This window comes from Athene noctua, chromosome Z (assembly GCF_965140245.1).
Source record: "Athene noctua chromosome Z, bAthNoc1.hap1.1, whole genome shotgun sequence".
NCBI classification, from domain to species: Eukaryota; Metazoa; Chordata; class Aves; order Strigiformes; family Strigidae; genus Athene; species Athene noctua.
Window position 1 is genome coordinate 65,683,470 of NC_134077.1, and position 20,957 is coordinate 65,704,426.

General features: G+C 38.6%; 1 protein-coding gene across 10 annotated transcripts in view; it reads left to right on the plus strand.

The window, feature by feature from the left end:
• Positions 1-20,957, plus strand: part of NFIB (nuclear factor I B) — a 288,026-nt gene that overhangs the window by 113,428 nt on the left and 153,641 nt on the right. For 9 of the 10 annotated variants that reach the window (XM_074932994.1, XM_074932998.1, XM_074932995.1 and 6 more), the window contains exon 2: positions 2,831-3,362. In XM_074932994.1, the coding sequence (XP_074789095.1) occupies positions 2,831-3,362 (532 nt within the window). The remainder of the gene's footprint in view (positions 1-2,830; positions 3,363-20,957) is intronic. The other variant, XM_074933003.1, reaches the window with a different exon arrangement.

Below are 20,957 nucleotides of genomic sequence, written 5' to 3' on the forward strand. Positions count from 1 at the left end.
AATCTCTCAAAGATACCTAAGAGTGTTGCTTTAGAACAGGATGTTCTTTGCTGTATTTCTCCTTCACTCTTTCACATATATTTCTTATATTTAATTTAGTACTATATATTTAGTACTTAATGATATTATGAAAGAAAAGCCTGAATACAGTTTTTAAAATGGTGGGGTTTTTTTCCCCCTCACTTTTTGAGAATGGTTCATTCAATCACTACAGATTGGAATTTAAAAAGTGGAATTTTTCTCTGTAAAATTTTCATAGATGCTGTAGGTTATTATAGGTAATCCTATGTACATTACCTAAAGGCATAGCCATTCTGAAATAGTTTGTGATGTTCTTCTTAAAATTAAAACCTAGATGTGCAGTATTTTAGTAGCATAGAATATTTCCACATTAATTTTATTTACCATTACTTAAAATAATAACATAAATGATGAGGTCTGTTTAGATGTAGGGGAAATTGTTGTACTGGGGCAAAAATTCCTTTCTCCGAAAGCTCTTCAGGTCTCTGCCTTCACCAAAGCTTTAGCCCCAGCTGTTAGAATTTTCAAAATCTGTATTAAATCTGTTTTATTCTGTCTAAAATGAATTGTAAGCATTTAACACTGTGCAGTCTTTACGCTTATATTGTTTGAGGGTTTTAAAATTTTATTTGAATGCTTCGATTAAGATGACTTCTGCAGAGGAAAAAGTAAACTTTCTTTAGTAGTTATAATTGCGGGGAAAAAACCCCATGGCATCAGAAAGCATATGAAGACAGGGAAGTCTTATCATGGGCTGTGGTTACTCAGAGCAGTATTGCCTTCCCACACAAAGAACAGATTGTGGTTTAACTCTTTCCATGGCCTAGTTTTATGTGCCAGTATAGTATCTGAATTGTTCAAATCTCTGCTGGAAACTACTAATCAGTTTAATTATTGCCTTTGTGGCTCTTTGTCAGGTATCATACTGCATTGCGATTGTTTATGTTCTGAATTATCTTCCTATATTGTCTTTCACTCTTTTTTTTTTTTTCTTTTTTCTTTTTTTCTGTGAAGGTAATATGGTTATAGGTAAACTGCTTGCAACTTTTCTGTTGTTTTCTGTTGGATTTGAGGATGGTTAGGGAAGAGAGGTAACTAGGTCCAGTGGGGCTTTTTACCATTCAGGAAATTCTGAAGTTTGAAATTTTAAGATTTAAATACTAAATTCTTGGCCTGAAGTTTCTACAGTGGCAGTCTGAACTCTAATTGAGACCATTAGTTACACTTTCATCTTTTTACGTAATGGAGTTAATCAGCCTATTGATTAAACATAATTCATTCCTTGTCTAGCAGCATAACTAAAATATCAGTTAATTGTATTCTGGAATATAATTGTATAAAAAAGGTTCAGTTTAGTTTGATTGCACTGTGCCGCTCAGTATGATGAGCAATCTGCATGGTATTTAAAACTAAACATGCCTGCACACAGGAAGAAAGATACCTCCCCTAAGGTCTCCCTTCCAAACCAAAGTACAGTAATGTTTGATAAGCAGATCGCACTGTTTTAAACAGTGGATTTGTTCATGGAAAATAGCTATTAGTTTTTGGAAAAGGCCTATTTAGATAGTAGCATGAATGTGTAGGATGGTACTTTAAGCAGACAAAATGAATTAATTTAATTGCTGTAGGATGTACTTGTAGATGACAACTAAACATTACCTCCTTAATGCAATCCATGTTGCTGCTAGGCAGAAGATAAGAACTTGCAGGTGAAGCCAGATGACAGAAAGGGATATTTTGGAATTGTAAATAAATTGCACAGGTTTCACGAAACCAGCATTTGACCAGTGGTGCACTTGTAATGTCACTCTGCCACAGCATGCAGAAACACAAAGAATGCAAAGTTTGTGCCAAGTTGCCATTTTTCATTGTACACCTCAGATTGATTTTTAAGGGGTTTAGAATAATTGCCACACTCGTGATCAGTTAACAAATGAACTCACTCTGTGGTGCTTCAAAACCCACAGTGGAGCTGCCGGAAGAACATAAATGTAATTTCTGTTCTCAACTTCATAAACTTTTATTTTACAGAGTTTGGGGGTGGTGGGAGGGAAGCCTGAAGAGCTGAAAGTACAGAAGCTTCTGTTCAGGATTTGTATACGACACGCTGTGTCTTTTGCCCGCTTTTCGTTACTCTGTACTGGTTTCTCTAGTTACCACCACTGGAATGGTGCTGTTTCAGTGCTGGAATGTTGGACGTTTGATAAGAAAATGGATCAAGTTTAATGGCGCATGCTCTTTGTGCCACCAGCAGTCTCTTGCTGAGAGCATGCTCCAAAAGCGGGAACTGTGTGCCATTACACTGAGCATGTATATGCTTTGTGTTTCTGTGCCACAGAGAAGAGAAATGAACTGTGGCATTCTCCTCAGCCTTCTGAATGTTTCTGATCAGATTTTTTAAAACCGTATAGTGTCCTCTTTGTGCAATGGTACTTTTCTTGTTGTTAGCCATTCACTCAGATATTTAAATGTTGGGAACAAAACATCTTGATAGCATCTCTTTTAAATGATGTTGTCTTTGCGGGGTTGTGGGATAAAGTGAGGGGAGGCATACAAAATAAAATCTTCACATGGTTCTTTCAAAGAGAAAGATATGGGGAAAGTGCAATTATCCGTGCACTGGCAGCAGTAGTAATTTTCTAAAAGGTGTTATGAAGAAATTTGTGTAAATTTTAAATGTTTGTTCTCTTCGTCTTGAATTTCACTTTAAGATTTCAGAAACCTTTCTTGATACTGCTTTGATTATGAGAACTTACTGACTTTGAGTTTTCTTCTCTTCTTTTTTTCCCCCCTCCACTTCTTTCCACAGGATGAATTTCACCCGTTCATTGAGGCACTTCTTCCACATGTCCGTGCAATTGCCTATACTTGGTTCAACCTTCAGGCTCGAAAACGCAAGTACTTTAAAAAACATGAGAAACGAATGTCAAAGGATGAGGAAAGAGCAGTCAAGGATGAGCTACTTAGTGAAAAGCCTGAAATTAAACAGAAGTGGGCATCCAGGCTCCTGGCCAAGCTGCGCAAAGATATTCGCCAAGAGTTCCGGGAGGATTTTGTGCTCACGGTGACTGGGAAGAAGCACCCATGCTGTGTATTGTCCAATCCTGATCAGAAGGGTAAGATTAGGAGAATCGACTGCCTGCGACAGGCTGACAAAGTCTGGCGTCTGGATCTAGTCATGGTGATCCTGTTCAAAGGCATCCCCTTGGAAAGTACGGATGGAGAGCGGCTCATGAAATCCCCGCATTGCACAAATCCAGCACTTTGCGTCCAGCCACATCACATAACAGTATCAGTCAAGGAGCTTGATTTGTTTTTGGCATACTACGTGCAGGAGCAAGGTAGGAAGCAGATTGTTGTCTTTCTATGTTAGTATGTCAAACTCTGATTCCAAGTAGTTCTGTTTCCTCTATGGGCTGGCTTCCAGTGAAACAGTGTTCTGTGGTCTACAGACGTAATGTGGGTACATATCCATATGTAAATCAGCATGTATACATATATACTTAGATATACACACATTTCTACAGACCTGTTTAAATGACATATATGTTTGACATACATGCCTTATTCTCTTTCAAGAGAGTAATACCAAGGTAGTACTTTAGTTCTGCTGAAGTTGCTTTTTTTTTTTTTTCTTTGTCAAAAAGTGGCAATAGATTGTGTATTTTTTACAGTTGTGACTTCAGAAAACATTCTTCTTGTATTTCAAGTTGGCTTTTATTTTTTAGTTCACTCAACAGATGCAGGTATGTGCAATCGCACAGTCACAATAAATAATACAAATATTTATTATTGTCTTTGTAGTTACAAATAAGGAAGAATTCATCCTTAAACTGATGAACTTGCTATCAATTTGAAGAGCAATTGTAGACTTTCTCACATCTATAAAATAAAACATGAAAAAACTTTAGCACAGAAATACTGCTTTGTAAATACTATACATAGTCAGAGTTACAGCATACAGTACTTAACATTTTATTAATATTTTATATCCCTAGCTCATCTTACCTATCTCAGGTGCAAAACAAAAGTCCAGGTTGTAATATTTTGAGAGAATTTTCCATTAAAAGTATATTTTCATAATCACACTCATATTCTTAATTTTATTTGATAGATAATTGAAATGTGGAAAATCATAGGAACACTATGGAAAAGCTTCTTAAACCTAGTTTTACAGAATGAAAAAAACCCAGGGCTTCTGATAATCATATATCAGGAAAAAACTGCTGGTCATATTGCATATTCAGATAACAGTACTTACAGGCAGGTTTCCTGAAACTAAATGGCTCTAAGTAGATAAGGTGTGTGTTTTTTTTTTTTTTTTTTGTTTTTGTTTTTGTTTTGTTTTGTTTGTTTGTTTTGGGTTGTTTTTTTTTGTTTTGTTTTGTTTTTCCTCCAATAGTAAGCCTTCTGAAATGCTTTTTCTCTGTGAGGGGTCATTTTGGTTCTTTCTGGTGATTATACCATCCTCTAGATGCCTTTGTATTGCTGACTGATCAGCAGTAATAAAGCTTTTCTTTTTTAGCTGCAGATCTCAACTAGGAAAAGTTTGACCAGCCGCAGATGGTGGGCTGTTTCACAACTTGGCCTGGTAGTAGGCAGAAATGGCCTGCAAAGGGCAGATGGCAGCTGTTATCTGATGCCTGATACGTAACTGTGAGATTTAAGTGAAAAACAAATGGAATGGGTTTTGTTTGTAACAAAAAAGTAAAATTGCACATGTCTCCATTTCATTCTTCTAAAGAACAGATATACAACACAACCTTTTTGTTTTCACTGAATTTATATTTTAGCATTTACTCATACAAGTGGAATACTATGTTTATGTGAACATATACATAGGGTTCAATTTGGTAATTCGTCAAGAAAAAATACGGTTCTTTGTTTTGTTTTTTTCCCTGCTTGTATTTTTTGCATTTTTCTCTCCACAGCAGTAGATAACACTTAGATATTTTGCAGCGACTAAGTAGCTGCAGAGTCTGGTAAATCTGATCCCCAGTAATGCACGAAGAAAGATTTCTTTGATAGCCTTAAACAAAATAGCTTCATTACAAATAATTTTTACCTTTAAAGTCCTTTTGTGAAGAAAAATTCAAATGATATTTTGAATCCATATATTGCAAGACATAGCTTACTGATTAATTCTAATGGATTTACCTGTCTCTAAAAGTCAAAACTAGAAAGGCAGGCAAAACAGTTTAAGTAGCTCTTGAGTCAAAGAAGCTGAGGTCAGAGTACTCTTACACACTGTCAACTTTTAAGTTGTTGGAATCCAGTGACTTGAAGTGGGAGAAGGAACTGAAGGACGTAGCTGATTTTATCAATTTAAATGGATTTGGAATATGAGTTTATTTAAAACATTTGTCTAATTAGAAATGAGTAAGATAAGCATGTTCTAATATAACTTTCTTTGATGCTACTTTGAGAATATATTGGAAGATGGAGCTAGCTAATTTCTGTGACCAAGTCACCCTTAGTAGACCCTTTTGTTTATTGTAAACTGCATGTATTTTGTATCTGTCTTGCTGCTTCACAGTAAATCTTCCATTGACATCTGTTGGCTCTCTTCTTGAAGAAGTCATATTAAGTTATCTTTGTATTATTTTTCTATTTTGTTAGACTTTGATTCTCTATCTTCATTGAAAGCAGGTTAATTGTGGCATGTTGTAAGGCACTTGATTAAGAACACCAGGCTTTGCAAAGTACAAGCAAGAAGTCAACCAAAATGCTGCGTTATACACATGCTGTTTTGCTTTTTTATTTCTCTTTTAGAATATATAAACCCACCTAATAGTATCATGTAAAAACTAAGTAGAGACGTAGAAACAATTAAATCCCTCAGCGAAATATGAAAAAGGAATTAGCACATAAAATAAATAAAGGGGCCAAATAGTTTGGGTTTTTTGTTGCTTTAAAAAAGAAGATTAGGGGAAAAAAAGAGGAGGAAGGATAGTTCGAGTGCCAGTGATGGTTGCCAGTGGCACCAGGATTGGCATCAGACCTTCTTTGTTTAGCCTAGGATGCCTGTGATTTGTTGGTTGGCATCCGCATTGCAGTGCAGAGTAATGTTACAATATATTGACAATTTCCAGATCTAGAAGTGTCAATAATCCTTTCAGTTCTTAATAAAAAGAGCTTCTACTTCCACGCCCGCCTTGAAAGAAGAAATAAGGACTGACCTATGAAGTTCTGTCATTGACCAACTTCATCTGGTTCTACTTTTCACTCATCTCCCTCAGAATTCAGCATCCTTCCCCCCCATTTTCTTTCTACTATCCTCTTGTGTTTTAGGATCTTAAAGAAAGAGAAGGGGGCTTGACATAGGTTGCAGTGCTACTCCTTTGACTGAAATGGAGGAAGAAAATGGGAAGTACGCAGTGATCAATGTTTAACATCAAAATAGTTCTCAATCATAACACAATTCTATGGGGCTCTGCTTGTTGTGTGTGTCAAGTCCACCCCCCCACCCCCCCCAAGTTTTTAAAAGGCTAAACCTTGAAAATGGCACGAATATTGTTTGTATTGACAAAACTGCCTCTCCCTGCCCCCCCCCCTTTTTTTTTTTTTTTTTTTTTTTTTTTTCCCCCTGTCAGGCATCAGAGAATGTCTATCGTTTGGTATGAAATGCATCTCGGTCCATAAAATCGTTTGATGGTATTTGATTCAGTGCAGCGGTTATGCTGTGTTCCCGTTGCTACAAGAACCGCCATTTTGTTTGTTGAGTGCCAGGAGAGAGGGGAAAAAAAGGCAGACAATGTGCTTGATGCCAATAATGGTTGCCAGTGGCACCGAGGTTGGCATCAGACCCTCTTTGTCTAGTTGCTGAATGCCTTTGATTCGTTGGTTGGCATCCGCATTGCAGTGGGCACATTGGAAAGTTTTTGACAATCAGTGAATGAAAGCTGCAGTACTTGTTTGCTGCAACAGAACCCAGATAATATAAATCCCTTCTTCTGATAGATGTTTTACTTACTCTTACAATGGCTAATTAAAAAAAAAAAATATTAAAAATCGCGTCGCTGTTTTTTCTAAAACACAAAAATCTACAGCGATGTGCCTCATCTGCAGAATTCCTAATCCCTACATCATCTCTGCTCTTTTTTGCAGCATAAATAAAATGCAGACTTGATGTTAGGTATTTCAGCACATACTGAGTGAAGCATAGTAGGTCCTGAGAAATGCTTTGGGAGTTTAAAGGACTGATGCAATGGTACATGTAAATGGTAAACATTTGTGTTTTTAAATGCATATGCCTGCAAATGTACTAATTTCTCAGATCAGTCATGTTACTGTTTACACTCTCCTTTGTCCATGTGTAAGAGTGATATAACTGGGGGAGCTTGTATCCCCAGACATTAATAACTCTGAAGTTGAGGGAGGAGAGGATCTTTTAAACTATTCAAGAAGGAGGGCAGAAAATAGATGCAGATGTCCTTAGACCGATACTGTTCAGGCACACTTGGTTTTTTAACTTCTTAAACCATCAACATGCTGCTACAGTTCCAGCTTCATGACTTTGTTAGAAGAAAATCAGTAAAAAGACTAACTAATTTCTGTTGGAAGTTTCCTAGATAGTTAGCATTAATATTGCTTTCCGGTTAACTACTGTTATCTTGTTAATTAATAAGAAGGATTAGCAGCTCTACCCAAAGGGCTGCACAGAAGGAAGCCTGGCCTACGTGAGTCGCCAGACTGTGTCCTGTCTCTTGGAGGCTGGGGGGTGTGTGTGTGTGTGGGGGGGGGGTGTGTGTGTGGGGGGTGTCAGGGGAAAAGGAAAAAAAAAAAAAGGCAGGAGAAGAGGGGGAGAATGAGGGCGCGGTCTGGTTTCCGCAGGCTAGGCAGGGGAGGACTCTGTGTGGAGGACCTTCCCGCCGTGGCACCGGGACCTGCGTGGGTGCCGGCGGGGGGGCTGCGCGCGGGCGCTGCCTGCACACCACAGGCCTCCCGCCGGCAGCCGCTCGGGCCGGGGGCGCGGGCCGCCCGCGTCTTGGTGGCGTGCTTTGTGCTGCTCGTAAGCGTGTTTTCGGATCATCTCAGCTGGGGCACAGAGTGCCGCATCTGCACTCGTTTGAAACTGGTTTTACCCAGCTTAATGCTAGCAAACTGGTAATCCTTAACTGAACGGGTATAGCACTTTCTCACTGAAGATAGCCCTGGCCACATACGTGCGCTGGCTTACTTTGAAAAACGTGTCCTTCTTACAGGAGGAATCGTAATCCTTCTTTAAACGTAGTATATCTGAATTGCAGGAGTAGGTGGATGAGCTGTTGATATATCAATGGCTTGATCTTTTTATTAAGCTTTTTGAGCTTTGTGAATTTATAGGAGGCTCAAATTTTGAAATAGATTTGTGTAGTCATTTTCATGTTATATTTTACTTTCCATTTAGTAAGTATAGAAGATTGATGACATAGTAATATTATAATAACGCTTCTCATATTTTAAAATTATAAATAATTTTTTTTTGGTTTGCTGTGACTACAAGAAATTCCACTTAAAATCACAATCAAAATTACGTTTAAGCAGTCTCCTTTCTGCGTAAGTCACATAATGGTCATATGTTTAAGTGTCACACGACCCAGATGGATTTTGGATGAGGGTTTGCGTTTCTTGTGTGCACTGATGCTTTCACATACACTTATTAAAAAAATAATGGGCTTAGAAGAATCAATCAATCTGTTGAATCGCTGATTGTTCCTACTTCCATTAACATTAATGATTTGTCTCCTGAATATTTTATCTGGGAACATATAGTAGAACATTTTACCTGTTTTGCAGAGGATATGTCAAGGTACAAGGTGATTTGTTGGAGTTTACACAGCAAATTATTAGTTACACTGGGAACAACAGGAAAGAGTTTATTACTGCCTGTACCTGTAGGTGCTTGTTACTTACACAGTGAAATGGCATGCTGATCCCTTGTGCTAAATCTCAATTTTGAATCAGAAAGCCAATGCAGAAACAGAAGTATGAGTTTATATTTTATTTGCTGTCATATGAGAAGAGTGTTTTGTAGTTTAAAAATCTGATAGGGAATATAAACCTTTTTAAAACTTTGAATTACTTTGAGCAATTCCAGTCTATTCAGGCATGTGGAAAATGTAATTTTAAAAAAAATTTTTGTGTCAACTGAAAAAGACACTGTATTGATTTCTTTTCTAGTTTTCTAACATAAAATTTTGAACGAGTACTTTTTTGAGTATCTCTGTTGTGCGGAAAATTACTGACAGGAAAGACATTTGTCATTAGGAGATAGAGGTTAATTTGGTGTGTATACTGGCATAGTAATGTTTTTGAATTGATGATTATAGATACTTTGTTTATGAAGATGTAGGTTATTAAAACTTTTAAAAAGGTCACCCATCAATTTTGTTTTTTCAGAATATGTGACATTAGAATAGTAGATCTGGAGAATAAAAAATGTATATTTTTTTCTTTTTAATTTTAGTTTCCTCCATAACAGGGTTATGGGTCATATGTCAGATTCATAAGAAAGGAAAGGGAATTAACATATTGGATTTTACCATTGCAGTCAGGAATGAAATATATATACATTTTAGGAAGGAGCTTTTAACTCATTCTGTTTTTTCTTACCTGATACACCAAAGGGAGTAATTTTCACAGAGTTAAATGACATTAATTGTGCTTAAGACAAAAGTGGCTTATGCTTAAATAAATTCTGTGCAACTAGTTGAAAATTTAGAGGTCAGTGTTAATTTATGAATGACATTTAGATTGACAGCAAGAAGCTATAAAGTAAAGAAAAGAATAGAAAAGAAAACAGAATATTCTTGCTTCATGGTAGTTTCAGACAGAAGAACAATAATGGGAACAAAAAAAAATGCTTTAAAGCTATAAATAAGGGCACTGATTTATACAGGGAATACTTCAAAAACCAGCAGAGATTTATGTTTTAAATTTCTTAATTTTCATGCTTACTGAATTCATTGTAACTGTGAAAACTTCATTAAAATAATTAAACATTAAATACCACCGCAGGTTGGATTTTAAAGTTAATTGCACAAGATTGCTGTCAAATCCGCTTCTTTTTCTAGCTTTCCCTTCTTCCCTGCTTTTCATCCTTCTCCTCCCTGCTGCTAATATAGTAATGTAGACATCTCAAGGACCACGGGCCCTCGGAAGCTCTGGTCCTTGGAGCAGCATACCACAGTGCCAAGGACAGTAATTCAAGAGGCTTCCTAAAAAGTTGTGTTCCAATCTCAGCAGCAAGGTGGTATGTTGCTTTGCTGCTATCACTTGGGTTAGAGTGATCTCAAGATCAAGTTAAATGGACAACTTAGCTGAACAGGGTTTCTTCTTCCATTGTGGTGTGGAGAAGAAACCCCTTATCTGGAGACACTTTCCAGATGCTAAGTGAATGTGAAAAAGGAAGAAGGCCTGTGTGATTAGTCAGTTTGTTTGACAGATGTCAAACAAGATGTCATTCGTTGTAGGGAGGTTTAATGATTTTCCTCTGTCTCTCCTTTTTGTTTTTATTTTTTAAAGAGAAATTTATTTTTATCTTTTTTTGACTCTGGTCAGACTTCTAGAAGCAGTTGCTGAAAACCTGGCTCAGGGCGGTGAAGCCTGGATTAGAATAGGTTTGAAAGGCTCAGAAGCTAGTAAAGGGGAAGTAAATCTTAGATTATTAGCTTTGTCCAAGAGAAGAGGGAGTTGATTTGGGTGTGTATATTGTGCTGTCTGGGAGCAGTGAGTTGTGTGTGAAGTTGGGAACATTCTTCTAGCACAGCTGTTAATCTTTTCCCTCCACCTTTTTATTTACAAAAAGGTTACTTTCTTACACTCCTCCCACCAAACTGCTTTCGGAGAGGTTCGTTCCTTTTCTGAAGTGTATTGTGTTTTTTAAATTTTAAATAAATATATCTCTTTAGCCATTTCTTAGAAACTTTATTATTGGTGTGTGACTTCTGTTCTAGGTTTTTTCACAGCTGGTGGGAGATAGGCACTTCAGACTTGGCTTTTGTGGGGTATTCTTTCTGAGAAAGAGCTGATAGTCTAAAGTGTATTTACCAATAATAGTATTTTGTATGATTTTAGTCCGCCTGAGGACCAGAGCTTTTGTCTTCATGCCCTATGACGCCTGTGTGTTACATCCCTCTTGCTCCCATGCCTCTCCTTAAGTCAAAAAGGTGACTTAAAATTACAGGGCCATCAGAGTCATTTTAACACCAGTTTCCTCCTAACTCTTCACATTGTTTTGGACCTTTTAAACTACTTTTTTTAACTCCAAGAAATAGAATTGAGTAAGGAGAAGTTGCCATGATACAGCACTGGGGAAAGCATGTACGAAAGCTTAGCTGAAGCCTATTCAACCATTAAGAGTTCTTTCCCTTGGAGAAACCTTGCACTTTTTAACAGTAACCACCTATCTCCAGAGCAGAAGGGAAACTTTTATGTTTTCCTGTGTCTTTCCATAAAGGCGTCTCTACTAAAAGCATCTCTGTGGCTTTAAGCGAGCTTTTATTTATTTCCCCTCTGAAAAAATACACATGGAAATTGAACAAAAAAGGTTCCCCTTTTCTTCTTTTGAGAATGAATAGGAAAGCCAAATGCAAAAATGAATAGTTAGTGAACTCTGAGAAACTCAGTATGTCCGTCAAGAAATTAGGAAAAAAGATAAGTTTTATGATACTGGTTTGGCACAAATGCTGTGTACAAGTAAGTATTTTCTATATTATTTGCAGTTATTTGACAACTGAGAATTTTAAACATTTAGGTCTTGAGCATATTGTTTATATATTTGTCTTCCCAATCCTCAAGTTACATTAACCTGAATTACTGTACACATTTTAATAAAGGATGAATTTAAACAAGTGAAAGATAAGTGTAAACTGTTTATCTTAAATCAAGTATTGTATTTTAATTTTTAGTCAGTTATCTTGCCATACCCTTCTAAGATGTCAGAGGATTTATATGTTTTTCTTTAAAATGGAAACAAAGCAACGTGCGTGCATTAGAATCTAGTAATTGCAAACTCTGTGTGTCTAGAAATTAAATATAATTAAAATATTTAAAGAGTATATACTTTTTGTGTGTGAATTACATTGGCCTAAAATGCCAAACCATTTTCAGTCTTTTTTGATGAAGCAACTAACAAGGAAATGCTAGATTTGCTTAGAAGATTGTTATGGAAGGATACCTTGTGTGCCACAAAGATATATTTACTGCAGCATCAGTTTTCCATTGCATGTTTAATACCATTGAATATGTTGCCAGACATCTCAGAAGGATAGCTACACTCAGTCTCCTTGATTTGAAAGTATCAAAACATCCCCTAGTCAAGACAACTTGTATTTTGTTATTCTGACATCCGCAGTTTCTGAACGGATTACCTTAAATTTGTTATGCCATGTTAAAAGACGTGTTTTATGAGGCTGGCCTCAGCTCCTGGCCTTAGTGTCAAGAACCCTGCTACGTGATGCAACATGTCTTGTTAGGTTTAATTGACCAAAGCTGATTTGTTAAAACAATTCATTTATGCTGTAACTCATGCCCAGACCAAGTTGATACCTGAATTTCTTGACCTTGACTTGGCTGGGTCATGAAATGGCTGCAAACTGCTTGACCTCTCCATTGTTCAGCAGCCACACCACTTCCTCCCGTTCTTTGTGGTAACTGCTGACAAGAAGACCTGAGGCCTTAATTTACACCCTAGTGTGTTTCGCGGTCTTACTCCAGAGCAGCTGTGTCCTCCCTTGGATGTGCTCCTGACGTCACCACCTTTTGTCTGCTGACAGCAATGAGGATAAATTGACAACCCTCCATAGTGGAAGAAGTGGTGGGAGGATTTCTAGGGGCTGGAGGGAAACTCCATCCTCTCTTGGGCTGCAGTGCATTTCTCTTCTGTTAAGGTGCATGGGTTCACTATATTTTTCAAGGGCAAACACCACCAGTCTTAGCTGGTCCTGTTTCACTGTGAGTGTTATTTGAGTGGGATGAGCTGGGAAGAAGGTTCCATTGTGGAAAGGTTTTGTGATGAAAATGTTTGTGTATGCACACCACTTCAATTTTTAGGAAAAAAAGAGTGATGAATAATTTGTTGACATGAAAGCGAGGAGCATTTCATGTCAGTGTTGTAAGTGGCTATTTGATTTCTTTAGTACCAAAACACTCTTTTCCTAAAGATCCAGTTTGTATTCAACAGCAACCGTGTTTTCTGATGCAAAGGACTTTACAGACTATGCTTGATGCAGTATCTGAATTTAGCAAAAGGGGAGAAAGAACGATCTTTGTCTTCTGCCTTTTTTTTTTTTTTTTTTTTGCAAATGCTTTGTTTCTAGGGGAAACAACTTGTCCTTAAGAATTGTCTTGGTGAGGGGGGGAGTCATTGGCCCCATATCTCAACAAGCTGCCTACTGTCAATGTCCCCGATGCTATTGTCAGCTTCTTGATGTAGGCTTTGTGCTTGCCATAATTACCTACAATTTGACTGTTAGGAGAGTTTAGTTTTTTGAGACGAGTATTACATCTAATAATCTACTGCATTGTGCCATGGTTTTAGGAAGCAGGGCCTTTTGAAATCAGTGACTGGATCTGTTGAAAAATGGATGGCATAATACAGCCTTACTGGGTTAAAAAAGCTCATATGCTAGTACTGGTACCATTACAAAACAAGTAAATTTGCAATTCAGTGGTCATGAGATAATTGGTATGTTCTTAATTTAAGGCCTTAGCCTGAAAACTTTGCTCACATGAGTAGATTTATTCAATCAAATTGACTTAATTTAAAACGTTTTCTTTCACAGCACTGTGCACTGAATTTTGCAACATATGATCAGGTTTGTAATCTTTTGTTTTTTGAAACGGAAAAAAACCCCCAGATTGTATGTGTACATACAGCATTCCCGTGCACTTGTAAATAACCAAACCTTTCTTTTGGTGTGAAACTCCAACTCCACAATCTAGGTGTGATTTTTAATTGTGGTTATGTAGTTCCTCTGTAGGAAGAGGGTGGGAATGCTGATGCAAGGAGCTTGACTGCTATCAGTGTGATGACAATGTAAAGTATGACTCAGTGTTTAGATGCAAGGACTTAAAAATCCTTGTCCTGATCCCCAGCCTTGCTGTGGCTCCCCAGGTGACCACATGAAGCTTGCTTAGTCTCTCTGTGCCTCCAGTTCCAGGGAGAGAGAGCAACGCTTGCTTCAGTGATGCCTCAGTGAGGGCTGTGAAATACTGAGATATGTACTGGCTGAAACCCTTCCTGTATTTCACTGTAAGCAAAATCCACATGCCAGTGCCCAGCCCTCAAGTGGGCTCTGCATTGTAAAGAAATGTCTTACCCAGTTTTCTCATGCCCAGACGGAAGAAACTTGCCCAAGCGGGGAGGGCAGGCACAAAGCATTCCTCCACCACAAGCCCTGCGGTGCTACCTCTCCTGGGAGAAGGTGTCAGAGAGAAACCATACGGTGGAGTCAGCCTGCAACAGGAGACTGGGTCTGTGGTGGGAGCACCCTTCAGCTCACCCGTGCTTCAGTCTGCAGGATCCCTGGGCAGGGCTGGCCCTTGTGGATGGGACCACAGCACAGGGGCTTTGGTGTGCTCAGAGAGCCATCTGAGTTTTCTTACCCTGTGGCAGTGAAGGGAAAAAAAATCCTTTAGACAGAAAGATAAAAGAAACAATAATCATGGGCAGTTATAAATGTGTTCAGTCAGCTGGCCCTCATGGAGGAGGTATCTGCAGTGCTTGCAGGGGTGGCGTTGGAGCTCAGTCTGGTTCCCCATCCTTCTCTCAATTCTAAGCTCAGGTTTTTCTGTCAAGTGGGCCAGTGGCTCAGACCAGAGCACATCAGCATGGGAGGAGGATGGCTGGTCAGGAGTTTGGGCTGAGGTGTGAGATGAAACCCAAGCTAATGTAACAGCATACTTGTGTCTGCAATATGCTGGTCATCTTGTTTCATCGCCCAGACCTGGGCAGGTCTGATTTGTGTGGTAGCTGAGGGGGAGAACATTTGCTTCTAAAGGGTTAGTCCGGGGTCTTGTCTTGGAGGGCCTACCTTTGCCTGAAGCCCCCGCTGATTATACTGAAACTCTCCTGAATACTTTATTAGTAACTTCAGGTTTTTGACCCAGTGTAACATCTACTTTTACTCCTTGTTTTCCTCATTCCTTCCTTTATGATGATATTTCAGAGTTGGTAATGAACCAGCTATAACATCAACACCTACAAAATCACCATGTCTACTTCTCAGAGTGGGAATAAAAATGAAGAGAAGTCTGTCCATGCACATTCCCCAGGCAATATTGAAACAGTGCAGTTTGCAGCTAAGCAAGGGTTAACATCAAAAGTTATTCTATTCTTTATCTTCCAGTTAAAGAATAACTAGCTTGAGCAGAAAAGAGAATTGGAGAATTGATTGGGCTGTCTAGATTCAAACACATAATTTCAAGTAATCTATATCAGGTTGTGATTTTTCCATATATACATTCATAGGTGAGTTTGCTGCCTGCAGTTCAGTCATCTAGAAAAACTTATGTTGTAGGAGTCATGGACTTTGATTTTATTAAACCTAAGGGATTTTTTTTTTTTTTAAAGCTGTGTTATTACTTTAACTGGCTTAATTACTGCCTTTTTGTTTGTTTATTTGATTTGTTAAGGCAACAGATATCACTGTTACATAGAACATAAGAATTGCTTCTGCATTTTAACTATAGTGAGGACTGCTGGTATATTTTAAAACATGTACCTAATCATGCATTGTCATACACAAATGCAGTGGGTGTATATAGTCCTCCCTGGCCTTTCATGTATTTTTTCCACTATATTGCTGCTATAACTTGAATATTCTAGGACAAGAATTATAGTTGTCCTGTAGTGATTTATGTTCTATTTACAGCTTCCAAATAAAGGAAAAGCTGCTTATAGTAAAATGAGGATCACTGGTCTTTCAGTAATTAAATAGACTTGTTATACTGCATTAATCCTTTTTGGAACATTTGGAATTACTTCTTAGCACTCACAAACACAGCATTAGGGCCAGCAATTAATCTGTTGTTTGTCCTCCAACATTTGTGTGTTGGAAAGCATGTCCATTCGAAGATGTATTTCAGCTTTAGGACTAGGATCATTGCAGATTCAAGTAATGATATTGATCACTCAGTAGTGTGAACCAAGACCTAGAATGGAGTTGCAACAGTTGTTAGAAGGACTCACACACCACTGATTGCATCCAACTGAAAGGACTTACAGTGTAATGGTGTTCAATGCTGTCTACATTTGGATGCTGCACATGAGCAAAAAAGTGTGAATTATTTGGAGGTAGCCAGAAACTTTCTAGATTTCTGATGAGCCTTCCTTATTGGTAGGACAAGAAGTGAAGGCTTAACATTTCATCAGGAATGATTGCGTTTAAGAAAATATAGTGTAACTTTCTAATGATGAGGGCAGAAGGGAATGTATTATTTTTATCAAGTACAGGTTTAGAAAACACCTACCAAAATGACACATGTAAACTTGATCAAGTTGTCCAGCAAAGAGGTGGTCTGGGTGATCTCTTGATGTCCTTTGTAACCTCAGAGTCTGATGATGTTAATGCAGTAGTCAAATTTGCTCCTTTTCTGAGATTTGATTTCACAAATAATGAGCAAATAACATCTCCCAAACTTTCCCTCAGACTTTTGCAGTTTTGTAATTGCTTTCCTGGACATAGCCTTATTTGTTTTCTTTGATGAGAAGGGCATGCTCTTGGTATGGAGAAGGCAATTCTCTTGGTGCTGTGCTGGAGTCCTGTGCTTTCTCCTGCATTGTCTAGCAGTATTAACTTGAAGCATGGTGCAGAGCATTAGCTTCTGAGCCTGGGTTAAATCAGCAGAAGAGTCTTAACGTGCCTGTAGTATATAGTCTTAGAACACATTATCCAATTGCAGTAAGATAAAAATATTTTTAAATATAGACCAGCCAGTTTGACCTTGTCAGAATTCAAGCAATATTAATGGTAACTTGGGCTTCTGACATATTTCAGAGTAGGATGAGCATTAACACAGAACTCCCTGTTCCATCTGGTGAGGAACCCACAGAGAGGACTATACATAGACTTCCTTTTAATTCCATATTATGATATAATGAGATATTCTGTCTTCCCTGTGGTTATGACACTTCTTTTGCCATTATGTCTGAGACCAACAGATGCAGTTAAGAAGAAACACTATAAAGCAACAATACTAGATCATATAGATACGACCACTGAATAGTAATAGTTATAGGTTGTATTTTGAGAATTGGCAATTAGCAAGTTTTATTGTAGCAAATGTATGTCTGAAGTCCTTGTCTTTCATTGTAATGCCCTAGAAACAGGTGTCAAAATGCACAGAACATTTAGTGATTTATTTACACATTCCACGTACATTGCAAAAAATCTCTAGAATTTAAAAATTTGATTCTGCTGAAGTTTGCCTACATGGTGTAACACAGTGATACATAAAGATATCATGGTCTGAGCAAGGTCACGTGGGTCCTGAAAGCAACAAACCTGCATTCATATGACATCTTCATGTGGTTTTATGTACACTGCTTCTGTGGTTTCTCCACGGGACCATGTGAACCTACTCTGGAAAAATATGCCCATTGGAGTAACCATAGTAGGCTCATTTGAACTTCTCTAAAGTATATGTGTGTTTTACTTTCTAATAACAATACATTCATGTGAGTCTGACTATGTCTGTTGATGTGGTGTTTGACATGCAGTTTCCAGTTTGAGTGAATGGTGTTTGGCACACATCATAATTGTTATGCATATTGTTGGCATGAATGCCTTTGGTTCTCAAGGCTGTTTCTGTATCACTGGTAGAACATGACCTATATGAAAGTAACACATAGAATCATAGAATCATTTAGGTTGGAAAAGACTTAAGAACATCAAGTCCAACTGTAAACCCAACACTGCCAAGTCTATCACTAAACAGTGTCCCTAAGTGCCACATCTACACCAGGAATATCTAAACATACCTCTAGGGATGGTGATGCAGCCACTTCCCTGGGCAGCCTGTTCCAATACTTGACAACGCTTTTGGTTCAGAAATTTTTGCTAATATCCAGTCTAAACCTACCCTGGTGTAACTTGATGCCATTTCCTCTCTTCCTATCTCTGTTGCTTTGGAGAAGAGACTGACACTCACCTCACTACAGCCTCCTTCCAGGTAGTTGTAGAGAGGAATAACGTCTCCTCTCAGCTTCTTTTTTCTTCAGACTAAACAACTCCAGTTCTCTCATCTAGTCCTCTTAGGACTTGTGCTCTAGACCCTTCACCAGCTTTGTTCCTCTTCTCTGGACATGCTCCAGCACCTCCATGTCTTTCTTGTAGTGAGGGGCCCAAAACTAAACACAGTATTCGAGCTATGGTTGCATATGCTTGCATATTTCTCGTTTCCTGGGTGACAGACACCTGAGCAGCAGAGTAACTGCATTGCTGGATGTCACAGGTGGTGAGTAAATGTGTCAGCATTTCTAAGCTTCCCAGAGTAAGTGTCTCCACAGAGGCAGCTGTCACTCATCAGTTTTCTGGAGTCTGTCACTGTTTGACTGCTTGGTGGCCATGGGTTGTGTGTGCTTCCTTGGTGGTGGAAACTTCAGCAGTAACCCAGCTCCTCCCAGAACCTGGGGGGATGTGGGGAGTGAGTGAGGTGAGAGAAGACAGTACATGTGGGGGTAGGGAGGGGTGGATAGGGGGTGCAGTGGAGAGTGGCCAAGAGTGGGTATGAGGAGGGGATGGTGGGGGATGCCCTCTTCATTGCCAGTGGCACCAATTTTGAAATCCCTGCATTAGACAGGTGTGTTCACTTCTGAATAGTAGTATTTCTTCTTCCATTTCCATGGTAACACAAAGTTACAGTATATAAAATGTTTGCAGCTCAGGCTTTGATATTGGGAGAGGACAATATGCATATCCAATGTTGTGATCCATTGAGAAAAAAAAAAAAAAAAAAGGAGAAAAGAATCTTAATTTATTTTTCTCCCCTTTTCCCAGTTTCATAAATACAAGGGGCATTTTTGTATTTTGTACATCAATATGGGTCAGGTCTGATCTCTTTGAACATTGTCTGACTTGGGAGAGGTTGTTTTACAGTAGTATAAAGTTCTAATGCTGGATTCATGTTGTAAGGACAGTGTTCAGATTAAGATTCATACTACTTCTGTAAAGGATGCTTGGCCTGTTCAGGAGCTATTCTGGTGTATTGGGTTCCCAGGCAACAAAACTGGAACACGTATGACTGAAGTACCACAGACTCTCTAGACTGTAGACCTAATCCTGCAAATCCCTATTTACATAAATCCCACTGATTTCAAAGGGTCTGCACATGAGAAAGCAGGTTTTACAGGATCAGGCCATTCTTCCTAGAGACCAGCATCTGTTGCACCAACTGTGATAATCTCATGACTGTTAAAGAAAACTCTGAGGAAACATTTTATCTGGGCTAAAAGAAAACAGCAAAAAAGTAACACTGTTGTTTGTTGCTATAAAGTGGATTATTATGAAAGCAACTCTCTGTATATACTGTGTCTCTCCTCTGTTCCCTTCCTGCATATTATTTACTTGAGAGAAAATGCTGTAGGTAGCTGTGTGCTGTTGCTGCTGTTCTTCGCTTGTGTTGTATAAAGTTTGTGTGCTGAAGTACAGATATTGAGACATTTTTAGATACCGAAAGAGGCTCTCTGACTGTCAGTGTCTTGCTTTTGGAGTTTTTGGAAAGTGAGAAAGAAATACGTTCAATAACATTTTGAGGTATTTTGGGTCTTGCAGTTCAAGTGTATGCTAAGTTTTGACTCTGTCAAAGTTAACTAAAGTAGTACATTCAGAGTTCACTTGGGATTCACAGTGGAACAGTGCATGATCAATTGGTAAAACTGCAAGAAAGAAAGAAATCTGAGTAAAAGCAGATGGTGGTAGTGTTGGGAAGAGTAGAGTCCACTTCCTTTGCTCTCCTCTAAGATCAGAGAACACCTGCATACCATAGTGTGGTAGCACTTGCTGTAGCTGAATATCTCTTGTGACTTCTGCTTGGAGGTCTGGTGTGGAAGGGACAATGGGCTGCTGCCTTACCTTCGTTTACTCCCGGTTCCTATGGGCCTGGTTTTGTAACACATAGGGGTGTGTGGAGTCATAGTGCTGGGCTCATTTGATGTGTAGTCTGAAGATTTATGTGTATGTTTGCTGCATGGATGGAAACAAGATGTTATTCACTGTCCCTTGCAGCACAGATGTTATAATAAAGCAACTGTAGAAAATGTTAAGAGAAAGAGTTTGGCAGCCTAGCTGGCCCCTTCATGTGTGTGTGGGGAAGACACCCCCCCCCAAAGTCCAAAAGCAATAGGAGTCTACATCAATGATGCAGTGCATGCACAATAGTTCTAGCATCTCCCCCATGTTTTGGATTCCCTGCACTTAAAATTTACAGTCAGTCTCAACATGACAAGGACAGTGGTCTGGGATTTCCATGAGCTATATAGTGGGCAATAAACTACGGCTACTCATGTCATCACACCAATGGAAGAAGGGCAAGATGGCAAATATACTAACAGTACTAGCTTGCTGTCACAACCTGCAGAGCTGGTGGACAGAGGCAAGTTGCTCTGCTGGACTATAATATATTCTTGAAACTTTTCCTGATAATTTTGAATATTTCAGATTGTTACCTTTTCACCTCCCTGAAATTACTAAAATAATGTTAAAAGCCTAATAGACCGGCTTGGAGGGCCTGCATTTTGACCAATATGCAAAAGCTAGAACATAAATGAAGCCTGTGTGCAGTTCAGCTTGAGAATGTATCATGTTCAAAGATGGTGCTTTTATTCACAAGCTGTAACTTTACAGCATCTTTTCTTCTCAGTATTTTCTGGTTATTGTGAGTCAAGTTTCCTTAAATGTGCAAGATTCATAATTAAGTAGGCTTTTCTTTAGGGGAACAAATGATTTTCTACA